This window comes from Phaeoacremonium minimum, assembly GCF_000392275.1.
Source record: "Phaeoacremonium minimum UCRPA7 unplaced genomic scaffold PA7_03_scaffold_350, whole genome shotgun sequence".
NCBI classification, from domain to species: domain Eukaryota; kingdom Fungi; phylum Ascomycota; class Sordariomycetes; order Togniniales; family Togniniaceae; genus Phaeoacremonium; species Phaeoacremonium minimum.
This window is the reverse complement of record NW_006921254.1, coordinates 29,664-43,842: the sequence shown is the minus strand read 5'-3', so window position 1 is coordinate 43,842 and position 14,179 is coordinate 29,664. Positions and strand designations below refer to the sequence as shown.

Genomic DNA, 14,179 nt, shown 5'->3' with positions numbered 1-14,179 from the left:
ATAAGGACTAGGCAAGTATCCTCCTGGTGCGGCGAGACTTCTGTTCCATTCTGCTTGATGAAATAATGTAGAGCCAATTTCACTGTATACAACACACCTCGCAGGTTAACGTCAATGATGTCAAGATTGGGTCTCGCCGGTTCCGCGTTATGGCCTAAGGAGCTAGTTAGTACGGTGATTACTCACCTTGATGAAATGCACATACCGTCGAATGAGAAAACCTCGTCCTCATGTGTGATTCCAGCATTCGGAACAACGTAGTGGAGATTTCCCGTCGGAGAGAATGCAACCGCTTCGCGGAAGAGCTGTACTTGGTCTTCCCACCTCGTGACGTCGCATTGCACAAACTTCGTACTGCAAATGACTGTTTAGCACGAGACGCGACGCGCGTGGTTGTAATCTAGTACTTAGGTAACTCAGACGCCAACTTCGTTCCTGCTTCCAGACTTCTGTCTGCGAAACAAACGGTAACACTTTCTGATCAGCTGAAATAATGACACTTTGATCGTTCCATTGTGTAGCCCAGACTCACTTTGCACTGACAAGTGACCGAACATATGCTTTACCGATGCCGCTGGCTCCTACTTGTGGTCAGCAGTAGCGCAGGCGCTGAACGACAGGAGACGATGCAGATGCTGACCTCCAGTGACAAGAGCCGTTTTTCCAGCTAGGCTACTGGTGTCAAAATTGACAGTACAGTCCACCGGATGAGAAGGAGATGAGCTTGTCATGGCTTGTGACATTATGATTAGTTTACAGTAACTGAGAGCTTAAATATGAATCGTAACCAGAAATTACACAGTATTGTCCATTAACATTCCTGCGGTTCTTACCCCGAAGGGTTTGACCCCGAACACTTATACCCCCAAGAACATCAAGACCTCTAGTCTAATGCAACATGCTTATTGCGCTAACCCATCCGCCCCGCAAACCATAATTTTGAGCAGGTACCGAAAGATACTTGGCTACGGTGTCTTGCGCGAGGTGACTGCATTGCATAACGTGGGGGAGCATGACATTAAATCCCTAGACCACGTGGTCTATCTCCACAAATTGCAGGAAAGGAGATTTGTACTTGTTGTGGATGGTGATGATTCCGGTTGCCATTCTACAGACCAACTGTACCATTACAAATCAACTGTATGTAGAACCATGGAGGTGTTTGGATCTATAAGCACCTATGCGTAGCGCACGCTCTTCTTTCATGTTCTTCACCATTGCTGATCTCACGCTTCTTCCGTGACCCGTTCTATAACCCTTTGAGACTTGAGAAGCTCCCCTTCTGCTCCATGCGTTGTTATATTCCACTGCATCTCGGTGGGTGGCAATGCCAGCTTCCTCTCGCCTCGTTTCTCACGCCAGTAATTTGTCGCCTTCAACAACTCTGGGCAGCCTTTTAAAGTCCACCCCCATTTCCGTAAGAATGTGGTGCTGGCTTCCCAACCATGGGGATCCCACGGCTCACCCCAAACTATGAGAGCCGCCTTTTCAGCAGGATTCGCTGAAGTATCAAACTCGACTATGTCGTAACACAGCTCATCCTCATCTATGATCTCGTTTTCGATCGAGGCCAGAATGGTGTCTCGTAATTGAGGCCAAGGCAAGAGGTCAATCCAGGGATGGTGTGTGATGGAGGCTTGAAGCGCTGTCGGTCGGAGATTTTCTGGGTAGGAAGCAGGGAGCGCACTTATTGCGTCTTGATTGGGAGATGGCCCGCACAGGCCAAAGGGCGAAACAGAATGGCAGTATAACCAAGCAGTGGACAAACCCAACATCAACGAATTTCCCGCTAGAGCATTGTGAAGATTGATTTGCACAACTCTGAGGAGGTTCTCGGGACGGGTATCATGACCAAGGTATCTCGCGTAGGCTTGCTCGGAATATTGTCGTACTAAATTTAATCTCGTAGCCACCCTGTCGAGCTCTTGTTGCTCCTCCTCTTTAGGAGGCTCACAAACAGGGTTCACGACATCCAATGGCGCCGCATTGTGTTGCTTGATGCAAAAGGCTTTGTTCTTTGTTGCTAACTTTCTTCTTCCTGTGTCCTCAAATGTTATGAAAGCCACCTAAGTAATCAGAGCTCGATTTTGACTAACTGTATGCTCTTTGGTTGAGGCGGTTCTGTAGCTTCCTTCTTTCGTCTGTACTAGTCACGCCGGCCCAGTCCTCATTGTTTTTCCAGATTTGGAGCTGATGTGACATAGGATGCACCGGAATCCGGACATGTTGCTCGGGAGATTCGTCATGCTCCATGTTGGCTTTCCGGAAACAGGTCGTAGGGCTTACGCTCGATCTACTTCAGGATCTCCTTTTATGCAGGGTGCTGATATTTAGTATGATTCAGATGGGAATTCGAGGACTTAAAAGCTTGGTGGGGAATCGGCACTTTGTTTAAAGTTCTCGTGCATGATGGTGTCTTGGGTTTGCTGCAACCTGCTTACGCGCTAAGTCCGCCAACGAATCATATTACATCCAACGACCCAGAATGTTCGCTAGTGTACTTCCAGGGAAGTCACATCGGTACCTAACCTGCTATGGTGCTTGATAATGGAAATAAGGAAAATAATGCTGGTATGGATAATCACGTAGATTAGGCGGTGTCAAGTTCTGACCTCCCATTTTGATAAAAGTGAACACTGGGGACCAGTGTATATTTGCTAACGTTAGTAGCTACTAATTAATAATAATCATACTACGTTGCATTATATGTAAAGTGTAGCATGGATTGGGATCTTCAGTTGTGGTGAACACGGAACAACTTTAACTCAAAATACCTCGCGAGTTTGGTGCCCCCGTGTGGTTCCATCAATGAGTCCATCGGGCGTGAAGAACACCCTAAATGGCTTCAAGGCATGGCTAAATCTCGTAAATGTCATAATATGGTATAGCAGGTTAGATTCCAATGATAATGTCCTAATTGTCAGCAGGTGGCATTGCTAGAGCGTTCGATCCTTTGATGTCAGGGCAAGGCATCTGACGCAGGCTGCCTTTCATGCTATGTAACCAGTTTCTCATCGTTAAGCCCGAAAAGCACGTTTAACTCCTATTCCGATCCATATATTGTAGCCATGAACCACCTGGCTGTTTCGTTACGATTGGCTGAGTCTCTGAGAGAAATCCTTGCAGCACCGTCTCCCATTTCTATATATTAACCTAAAAGATCCTGTATCAGTCTAATCACCTCTGCTGTGAATTATATTGAGTGAGAGTGACTTGGATAATATTGCGACACCCTCAGTACTCATAATCTGAACTAGCATTCTACTTCTCGCAAAGTTGGCTAAATCCACGATGGCAACAGACTACGTATTCGAGGGATGGCTTGGTAGTTCCCCGGAGGATGTTAATGGAGGGATGAAATGGGGCACATTTGAGCCTAAGAAGTGGCAGGAAGACGATATTGATATTCAGATTTCGCACTGTGGTGTTTGCGGATCAGACCTTCATGTGCTTCGTTCAGGCTGGGGCAATACGCCATATCGTGAGTCAAGATCAACTGCCAAGCCGTCATGATACATTTTGGTGCTGACGACTCGTAGCCTGCTGCGTTGGCCATGAAATCGTGGGCAAGGCTGTCCGTGTGGGTAGGAATATAAAGCATGTCAAGGCCGGAGACCGCGTGGGCGTCGGCCCACAGGCCCTGAGCTGTCTGCAGCCTGACTGTTACGAGTGCTCCAGTGGGCATGAGAACTACTGCAAGAGACTCGTGGTTCACACGTACGGCTCGGTCTATCCAGACGACGTAGGGAAGTCTTATGGTGGCTACGCCAATTACAACAGGACCAATGGCAGGTTTGTAGTCAAGATCCCAGAAGAACTGCCTTCAGAAATTGCAGCACCACTGCTGTGCGCTGGTCTTACAGTTTACACACCACTGCGCGACAATGAATGCGGTCCAGGCAAGAGTGTTGGAATTGTTGGTGTTGGGGGCCTTGGTCATTTTGCTATCTTGTTTGCCAAGGCCCTCGGCGCAGACAAGGTTGTCGGAATCTCGAGGAAGGCTTCCAAGAAATCTGATGCCCTTGCTCTTGGCGCGGACCAGTATATAGCAACCGAAGATGACACGCAGTGGCATCTGAAGAATGCAGCCTCACTCATCTAATCATTTCGACAGTCTCAAGCAGCGATATGCCTCTCGCAGAATATCTCTCCCTGCTGAGAGTCAACGGCAGTTATGTTCAAGTCGGGTGGGCAATCATACATCTCAAATCTTCTCCAACATGATGAGACTAATTTACTATCCATAGAGCCCCTGATGGAGGCGCTTTACCGGCTATCAATGCTTTCACCCTAATTGTAAACAAGATCAAGGTCGGCGGCAGCAGCACTGGTTCTCCCAGTGAAATTGCAGAAATGCTCCAGCTTGCTGTGGACAAGAAGATAAAGCCGTGGGTGCAGACACGGCCACTGAAAGAGGCCAATCAAGTCATCATGGATATGGCGAAAGGAGTTTCCAGATATCGCTATGTCCTTGTTAATGAAAGCTATGTTTAACGTCGTTAGGGGTGGGGGGGCAATATTAATTTCAATCATTGCTGCTTACTCGATGAAATTGTATATTTCACATGTTGCTGCCATCGATGACGAAAGCCCTGCATATCTAGAATTGAAGGGAGAGGTGGAGGAATTGTATCGTAGCATGTTTGAATTCCAACATCCTTAAAGGCATGCTAGATGTTGCAACAAAATTTGTTTCCATGTTCTAATATTAACATACATAAAGCACTGCTAGTGTTAGTTTTCTGAACCCAACAGCGAGATTATTGAGCCGAATGGATCAGCGTGATATTTAGATCGAGCAGACACACTCAGACTTAAAGTCTCGAATCATGACGATCCTTGACTCTAGGCTCTGAAGTCATAACGAAACAAGGATCTTACAATGCTATTGTAATGCCCAACCCCCTTTTGGTAGCCATTTCACACTGATTCTACTGAAATCGAAAGCCATTATGTCTCAGAATCGGTTTCTCACGGCAATAGGCTCGTGTGACGCTCAGGAGACGCAGGGCTTTCCCATATTTCACCATAAGGAGAAACAAAGAGGATGCTATCATGTCAATGAAGGTAGCTTAGATAAAGCAGTTTTGATAATCCAGATTTATTGACGATGGAGTGATAGATCTAATCATCAAATATGTAAGTCACTTCGGTGGTTATATTCATGGAATGTTTTAGAAGTGAAGGTTGGAGGCTGATGAGCCCAACTTGTTTTTAAGCCAATCGTCAACTATCTAAATTCTCGGACCGCCATTTGAAGATGAAGAACTCATCCGCACAGCCTTAGAGCTGGATGAACTGTTCCAGACTTTGTAAAGCTTACAGCACAACATCTCCCTGCGACCTAGTGATCAACTATTGAGATATTGTTCCGCTGTTATTGTGCCAGATGACCGGTCACCTACAGAATGCGGGCAACTCAAGCCTGAAGAGGCAACGTTTCACAGTCTGTTCGGTCAAACTCGGTAATGTAGATGAGGCGGGGATAGTCGTGCTTGTTCTGGGGTGAAATCCAAGCAATTGGAGTCGAAACGCGCAGGCTGGAGGTGGCGCTGTTGAATCTTGTCGAGTAGACAATAATGACCGGCTAGATGTGCATTTCCATTAGCTACAGAGCCTATAGAGGGTCAGCAATGGATACTGTCAGCTAGGGCAAAGAAGAGAAGGCCTATAAACAACTGTTTTGTACGCGATTCGGTCTCCATGGGAGTACCTGAGCATCATGTCATGTATATTTATACAAATTTCTGAGCTCTTTTGCGTGTTGTTCATTCAATTCATGTCAGCAATACGTTTTGGATGAGATCTGCCGCTCTAGAAAGGAGGCGTGAAAGATAAAAACGACAGGGCCTATAGGAGCGTTGTCGGTGAAGGATGGTGTTTCAAGAATCACATTTCGGGTTATTTGCGCGTATTGAAGTTTGTAGCTCTAGCCACGTAGTTATGTGCTTGTCGAGGATCTAGAACAGACGTAAGCCGTTTGTTGAGCGACTGGTCAGGGATGTTGCTTGGGAGACAACTTGTTCATGACGCCGCTAGGAATAGTGCTGGCTGGTGATAAATTTTGATGAGCCATAAAGTGCAAAAAAACGATAATAAGGACGAAGAACTACTGAAGCATAGTGTAATTGGCTAGATTGGATCATGAGCGAGGAAAGAAAATCAAGTGTTGATTCTGCAAGTCAACCTTCATGACTCGATATCCCTACAACGTGTAACCAAGGCTGCTCCTCTTGTCTTCACTTTCAATGCAACTTGGCCTCCGCAATTTACGAAATACCCTAGTAGTTTTGAAACCAGATCTACATGCTCTTTGCGGTTTTCAATGCCCAGGTTATCCGCTTAGTCGCTTATACCACCCCATATATAGTGTTATCATCCGGCCGACAAATCCTTGCCGCGAAGGATGATGCGGGGAGCATTGATGCTCTTGTGACTTGCGGATTTACGTGTTGGCTGGGTCCCGTTGATGGAGTTACCGGTAAGCAATGGACCCCGATAGATATACTTCATTTGTTCGTGTTGGGGATGAGGTCGGAAGATGTGATAGGGGGGTGTATCGGACTTCCCGCTCTTAAGCTCCGGGTGCCGATGGGCGTCAGAGCCAAGACGTGGGACGGCTGAGTTTAGGGCCGACCTGCACCGGAGGGTTTTTGGCGCCAACATCATAGCAACACGTACTTTATAACAAAGACATTTCACCTGAGATGCGGACCAAGTAACGTGATTGAAGGCGAAACGAGATTGGCCAATGTGTCCTTTCATAGACTCAGTCCTAGCTCTCAATTGCGATTTTCAGCTCCTTGCTGACCTAAAAGAGAAGACATTGCAGGCAGTCCGGAAGGAAGAGTAGTGTCCTCAAAAGCAATCCCGCCGTTCGGCGGAAGCGCAATGCTGGTGGGTCCAGCAAATCGGGGCCACCATCAGGCCGAGCCAGACGATTTCGCAAAAGGGCCAACGCGCACGATAGAGCGAACAGATGAGCTTGTGCGACGGGCCGCGCCACTAAGCCGCTTGGGGGAAACGCCTTTCTTCTTTTCCTTTCGTTGTTTGGGGGCTGACCAAAGATCCAGCGGGCGCGTATTCCCAAACTTTTCTTTTTCAGGCTGAAAAGAAAAGATTCAATGGGCCCTCTGTCTTACGCAATTGAAAAGACGGTGACTACAAGTTAGACAGAAGCCTAAGACTAAGAAGAGCCTTAACGTCCCGGAGAGTGTCCACCCGGCGAAGGAATCCGACGGCGCTGAAGCGAGGGGAGAATCGGATGCAGGTCGTCACGTCCTTCGGCTTTGCCTGCCCGCAAAATGCTCGTGTGTCGTGCGTCCGTCGCTGCGCTCAGCTTTGTGACCTCTTCATGACCTTTTAGCGTAACATGATGACTCATGGAGCCGTAGACAAGCCCATTGGACGATTCGGTACTCTTTCCGTTTGCAGGTGTGCAATACGGACTACTACGATACGCCAGTCACGGCTCTCTGCAAAAATCTACGTCTACTGGGATTAGGGCTTTGAGTATTATAACACAGTCCCGTAGGGTACGGCGGGCAGTCCGATCGGAGAATTTCATGAGCATGCAAGAGGCAATACTGGATGGAGCATGGTTCATTCTGCTGTGCCGTTGGGTGCCTATGCTCTATGGTAGATATCCGAGAGGCCGGGGGGCCTTGAAAAAACCCATTTAGCGAGATCTACGAGCACCAGGCTCTGTTGAGGCAAGTACATAGTGCCAATCTTGCGCCATACCTGGGTGAGAGATTGCCAGTTTCAGAACTGGGTCGCTTTCTTGTAATGAATGCCCTTGTTATGCTTGCGAAATCACCCCACGAAAGGAGAGTAGTCTACATCTATATAGGTGGCAAAAATTCACTTCTTTTGAAGAGCGGATTCAGAAGAATCAATGCGGTAGGTACAACATTGGTGAAGCATTATCAACTCAACGCACAGAATGATACTCGCCAACACTCATCAATCTGGGCGTCATGCGCGGGTTTGCGACGGGTTTTGGCTTATGGCATTTCTGAATAATGCTGCAATTGCGCTAAGCTGGGCGAAAAAGACTGTCCAGTAGCCCACCTGAGTTACGGTACGGTACATTGAGATTGTACCTGGGACTCGGACATGCCAAGCGACCCACCGACTCGGGGGGATTCTAGGCCATCGCGGCTCAATCTTAGCTACCTTGCAAGTACCCGAGCCAACTGTGGCTTGCACGAAATGAAGAGCAGATGGGCGTGAGTGAGTGGTCAACATGAGGGGTCTGGGCAACCGGCCAACTTAGAATTGAGTCCCTCCTGTCTGTCTGCATTTGGTGCTGTTGTCGGAGGCTTTTTGCTTATGGGGAGAGGTGAAGAGACTCAAGCGAGGAGAGATCTCTCTCGGTGTTCCCTCTGGTGTTTGTCCGACAATAAGGTTCTGCATGGTAGGGCTTAGCAGGATGGACTCAATGTACCTTAACTCCGCTAGCCTTCTCTCCTTAGCTTTGGCTAGACGGGGGCCGCCCAGAATGATTCGTACTGTCACCACTCCAGTCCAGTCCAGTCATCCGGCCTACCTACACGTACCAACTGTCGTGTCTCGGAGACATACTGCATAGTACTGGCGGTCACTTCACGGGCTCCGCGCCGTCTGGAAGGCAGCCACAGACGCCCGGCATCAGGGCTCGCAGGGGTGCTCCATAGTGATGGTGTGCCCACATGCGATCCCACCCGGCTTTGATCCCCTACTGAAGCTGTATGAGCCGTGCACGATCCACGCACGCCCGCCCGCACGCTCGCCCCCTGGCGATGGGTGCAAGTGTGGATGTGTTTTCTTTTATTTATGATCCCCCTACCCTCCCGGGTCCCGTATGAGTTTATCTGTTCCTGTCAACCTACGCCACAAACGCGGCCCTTTCCTCCTCCTCTCCTTTCCCGCCTTTTCTGTGTTGTCTAAGATACGTGCCAGTAGCTTAAGAGGAGACCTGGGGTATCCTTTCTTAGCTTAGCTCGCCATCCCGCTCTCGCATAATCTTTTTTCTTTTTCTTTTTTATCCTTTGTCTGCCTCAGAGCACCCGTGACCACCTATCAACAAACAGAGAGAGGCTTGCTGTCCAAGATGGCCGACTCGAAATCTCTCTCGTCCGTAAAGGACAAGGAGAGGGATGAGTGGCAGGCGCCGACTGTCGCGCCTAGCACTGCCAGTGTTTCAGACATGGAGAAGGACGATGGCTTACGATCAGACCGGGAGACCGTCCGCGAGACTGAGGATGCTCCCGCCGCCGACGAGACTGTTCGGGACGATGAGAAGCACAATGATTTGGCCAAGGCGCCCACGTCCGCCTCCCAAGCCGGTCATTCTATCAAGACCACGCCGACCAGAGACGATGGCACCGAGTATCCCACTGGCGTCAAGCTGGGCCTCATTTCCCTGGCTCTATGTCTCAGCGTGTTCTTGATCGCATTGGGTATGCCTCATCTAGGTACCCTCAAACGCCATGGGGCTTTTCACACTGACAATTCTATGCAGACAACTCTATCATTGCCACAGCCATTCCCAAGATCACCGACCAGTTCCACAGCCTGAACGATGTTGGCTGGTATGGAAGTGGTATGTTGATTTCCCCCTACTAACTCGGACTCTCGATTGACCCTCTTAGCGTATCTCTTGACTACCGCCTCCCTACAGCTGCTCTTTGGAAAATTCTACTCCTACTTCAGCATCAAATGGGTTTATCTCATTGCAATTGGTATCTTTGAGCTCGGCTCCCTTGTCTGCGGTGTTGCGCCAAATTCGACTGCACTTATTCTGGGCCGTGCCGTGGCTGGCCTCGGATCCGCTGGTATTTTCTCCGGCGCCCTGATCATCCTGGCGTATTCCGTGCCCCTGGAGTCCCGACCTGTGTACACCGGTTTCATCGGCTCCATGTATGGTATTGCTTCTGTAGCAGGACCATTGCTAGGAGGCGTGTTCACTGATAAGGTCACTTGGAGGTATGTCTCGCCGTAACTATATCACTTGCCGTGAAGGGTCGATGCTAATCCCACTATCAGATGGTGCTTTTACATCAACCTCCCCATCGGCGCAATCACAGTTGGCGTTATCGCCATCTTCTTCCCCGACCCGTCGCGCAAGACCCGAAACGACGACCCCAACATGACCTTGTGGCAGCACATCATGAACTTCGACCCCTATGGAACCGCCGTCTTCATGCCCGCCATCATCTGCCTGTTGCTTGCGCTGCAGTGGGGCGGCACCACCTACGCTTGGAAGTCAGGGCGCATCATTGCGCTGTTCGTTCTCTTCGGCGTCTTCATCAGCGTATTCCTCTACATCCAATACCGACAGCAGGAGCAGGCTACGGTGCCCCCTCGCGTGTTCAAGAAGCGCTCGGTGTGGAGCGGTGCTTTCTTCAGCTTCTGCATCGGTGCCGCTTTCCTCTCATCCGTATACTTCCTGCCAATCTGGTTCCAGGCCGTCCAGGGCACCAGCGCCGTCCAGTCTGGCATCAGGAATCTGCCAATGCTCATCGCCTGCGTCCTCATGTCCGTTGTCGCAGGTGGCACTGTCACTGCGCTGGGCTACTACACCCCGTTTATGCTACTTGCTAGCGTGCTTACCGCCATCGGATATGGCCTGATCTCGACGTTCACACCGGACATTTCTAAGGGCAAGTGGATTGGATATCAGATCCTGGCTGGCGCCGGTGTCGGCTTCGGCATGCAGCAGCCCATGATTGCCGTGCAGACAGTCCTCGACATCAAGGACGTCCCGACCGGCACCTCGGTCATTGTATTCCTGCAGACGCTCGGCGGCGCCCTCTTCGTCTCGATCGCCCAGAACGTCTTCACCAACAAGCTGACCGAGTACGTCAAGGCGTACGTTCCCGGACTAGACCCCAAAATCGTTCTTGCAACTGGTGCTACGAGCATCCAGACGGATATCCCCAAGCAGTACCTCGAGGGTGTGACGTTGGCGTACAACGACAGTCTGACTAAGACCTTTGTCGTGAGTGCGGCTCTCGCGGCAGCCAGCATCATTGGCAGCTCCATCATTGAGTGGAAGAGCGTCAAGGGCAAGAAGATTGAGATGGCAGCCGCCTAATTTGGCATGGGTTGCTGTTTCATATATGGTTTCTGGAGCTGGAGTGGCCGGAGGAGAGCCCACAGTTTCGTTACGGTATAAAAGGGAGGGTCAAGGCATGTGTGTGGCATCATTCCACAACGAGTGGAATCGGCGTTTGTAGACGGTTTTTGTTCTTATTAAGGCATGGTTGTGGCGGTTCAGGTGAGCATGGGCTTGTATCATCATGTCAATAGATACCAGGGGAAGGTTGATCTCTCTCCAACTCTACTTAATTCCACTAATAGATAACTTTCAAACATTGTATGGAGCCTTTCACGTTCACAGCGATTTTAAATCATGCCAATATAAGATTCGAAGTTTGATGAAGTTCGTTCAACGCACTCTAGTATTTTGCCCCTAAGCGTCTGCCAGTATTTCATCTATGGAACAGAGATCCTTCTCTCCGATTTTGATTGATGTCCCCCTCGAGACCAAAGCCACACTTTACTCCGCCTGCGGGTTCCTGCCCTGGGTATCGATTGTCATAGCTCGTCGTGTTCTGCATGTCCAGGCCCATCATGCCATAGCCAATCTTCAAACGCTGAATATCCTTCGGGACGTCCCCTCGGTCCTGTCCTGGGCCTTCCCAGTTCACCTTCTCCAGCGGCGGACCCCTCGTCGCAGCCACGATGCTCGAGAATCGCGTATTTCTCATCACGCCGCCGTTTTCATGCAGCGCAAACGCACCAGCAACCAGCCCGAGAAGGGCCAACATAACGGCGATGCCGTACACGATCCACAGGTCTCGAGCGTGATAGCTGTACAAGTTGGCTGTCCGCGAGCGCGTGCATGGATACGAATAGTCTGAATGATTCTGCCTTGTACCCCCTTCCGCTAACGTCCCCGTCTGCTCATCTGTCCTTGCGGCCCAGACAACCTCCACAAATTGAGGGTTTGAAAATATCGAGAGGATCAAGTCCTCGTAGAACCCCTGGACTAGAGACATTAGATTCGGGTATGCAAAGTAGTTGTTGCGTGGATCTAGCAACTTTGTCTGGAGCGCTGCCGTGTTGGCGATGGGATTGACCAGGGAGCTCTCGATCTCAACGGTGCCGTTCACGAATTGCCGAAGCATGTATCCTAGGGAGTGGTATGCCGCTACACGTCTGTATCGCTCCACATCGGAGGGATACACGTAGTTCTCCTCGGGGGTTGCAGTCGTGTTGTCGGCCGTGCCATCATCGGCATCGACGTGCGGCACGAAGGTGGTGTTGATGATGGGTATCAAAAAGGTCCGCTTCTTGACCGTAGTGTACTGTGTCCCATCTGTGTAGTTGAAGTGGACGGTATAGTTAGTCTCGTAGTGCTCGCATCCAAATATCTTGGGAATGAACGAAGAATTCCACTTTGGATCAGAGGGCTCAGTGGGAGGTGTTTCGTCGGGGTTCGCCAGCACAGCATAACCGATCCAGACAATCGGCTCCGTTCTGAAGGCTCCAAAGTGCTTTGGATATGGGGGCTTCATGTTAGGAATGCCGCCCGGCGCGACATCTTTCAACTGCGTGGTTGAATATTCTCCACCGCTTGCAAATGCGTAATATGCGAAGCTACCCTTCGGGAGAAGGAAATCGATCCCGAATGGGGATTTGGCTTCACCCGATTCCTGGGTGAGATTTTTCAGCGTCGAGTCGACGCCGCTCGCCAGCTCCGTACATTTGTAGCCAGGCGCCGTGAAGCTGACTTCGAATGTGCAGTTCCAGCCTGGACTGCACGTCTCGAACGACGCGTTCTTGCGGCTGACTGCCTGGCCAAGATAGGCGCCGATGGTGGCGGTCTGAACGAAGTTGGGTCCCGGCGCGGTGTAATAATCGAACCAGCCTGGCGGATCTTCGCCCTGGGGCTTTGTGGTATTCCACAAAGACAAAGGAATCTCGAAAAGGCCATCAATTTTCAGAGGGGTTCGCCAGTCATTGACATCCTCGAAGGAGAAGTTCAGTGTCCGAACGCCGGGACAGGTTGTGTTGGTCTCGGTGGTCTGAAGCTCTACCAGCAATGTATTGGCTGTCAAAATAACAACCAGTGGTGCCAACCTGGACCGTGTCAATCACTTTGAAATTCACAGACTGTTCGTGACAACTCACCATACGAAGAGCGCCAGTGCTGCTGCGATCTTAGCGCCGCTTAGGAACTCCCAATTCACCAGGGCGAAGAAGTCTTCGGCGGCGGCGAACATCGAATCGATGGCACCAATGCTCATCATCCTCGTCCGCACGGTCGTCCATACTCGCTGCCGGAAAGCGGCAATGACCGAAGCACCCAGACCGGCTTTGGCGGCAAATGCGAGGACTGTTCCATACCGCAGCATTTGAATCTGCTCTTTTGCAGGCTTGCCATCAAGGACGCTATAGAAGACGTGGTGTCCGATAGCACAGGCGAGCCCGAACAGGAAGAACAGGTACATGTTCCATGAGGAGTGCCATCTTGGCGGCCACGCGAAGAATCTGCTCCTCCGGCTCCGGTCATTCGGCGGCCCAAGGTAGGAAGCATACGGCGGCGGCGGTCCGGGACGGCCCGCTGGCATAGGTGAAGGTGAGGCTTGTGGGTGAAATAGCAGCGAAGCGCTCGAGTCTTGCCGCTGTGGTCCAGGATAGCCGCCGTCATATGCTGAGACGGGGAACTGTTCGTCACCGTGGAAGGGCATCCGCTGCGACGGGTGGTATGCCGGGCCACCTAATGAGCTTAGGTCCACCCCGTGCGTGTCCATCTCATGCCATACCGCTGCGGAACTGGGAAGACTGAGTTCTTATACTGCCGGCTTGGTGTAAAAGGGGGCCAGCTGATGGTGTCAGAGTCTAGATGGCGATGAACGGCTGCCGAGACGAGCAGTCCTATCTGCTGAATGCTTCAGGTTGCTTCGTTGTACCAGTAATCAGGCAGTCAAGTCATCAATTGCGTCCAGCAAACTCAACGTCATCCCCAGGTCCCAGCTCTGTGGTAGGATTATCTTTCCTTCAGCGCGGGTGCCCCGCTCTTGTGGCACCAGGAACGAGACGAACTGTTGGTCCAGGAGACAAGGGAACGGGCTTGCGACAGAAATACCCCAGGTGGACTACTCGTATATTTCGGGGACATTGAGGA

General features: G+C 50.6%; 3 protein-coding genes across 3 annotated transcripts; 2 read left to right on the top strand and 1 right to left on the bottom strand.

Annotated features, from left to right (window-relative positions):
* Positions 1 to 2,808: 2,808 nt before the first annotated feature.
* Positions 2,809 to 4,102, top strand: UCRPA7_4521 (putative nadp-dependent alcohol dehydrogenase protein; the record flags this gene model as incomplete). The annotated part of the gene is made up of 3 exons (XM_007917074.1): positions 2,809 to 2,891; positions 3,258 to 3,481; positions 3,540 to 4,102. 3 exons carry the CDS (start codon positions 2,809 to 2,811, stop codon positions 4,100 to 4,102), a joined length of 870 nt encoding a protein of 289 aa, XP_007915265.1.
* A 4,992-nt stretch (positions 4,103 to 9,094) lies between these two features.
* Positions 9,095 to 11,080, top strand: UCRPA7_4520 (putative efflux pump antibiotic resistance protein; the record flags this gene model as incomplete). The annotated part of the gene is made up of 4 exons (XM_007917073.1): positions 9,095 to 9,443; positions 9,506 to 9,586; positions 9,636 to 9,969; positions 10,030 to 11,080. The coding sequence occupies 4 exons, from the start codon at positions 9,095 to 9,097 to the stop codon at positions 11,078 to 11,080; spliced, it is 1,815 nt and encodes a 604-aa protein (XP_007915264.1).
* Positions 11,081 to 11,477: 397 nt separating this feature from the next.
* UCRPA7_4519 (putative formylmethionine deformylase-like protein) lies at positions 11,478 to 13,406 on the bottom strand (the record flags this gene model as incomplete). The annotated part of the gene is made up of 3 exons (XM_007917072.1): positions 11,478 to 11,859; positions 11,941 to 13,131; positions 13,183 to 13,406. The coding sequence occupies 3 exons, from the start codon at positions 13,404 to 13,406 to the stop codon at positions 11,478 to 11,480; spliced, it is 1,797 nt and encodes a 598-aa protein (XP_007915263.1).
* Between the last annotated feature and the right edge of the window lie 773 nt (positions 13,407 to 14,179).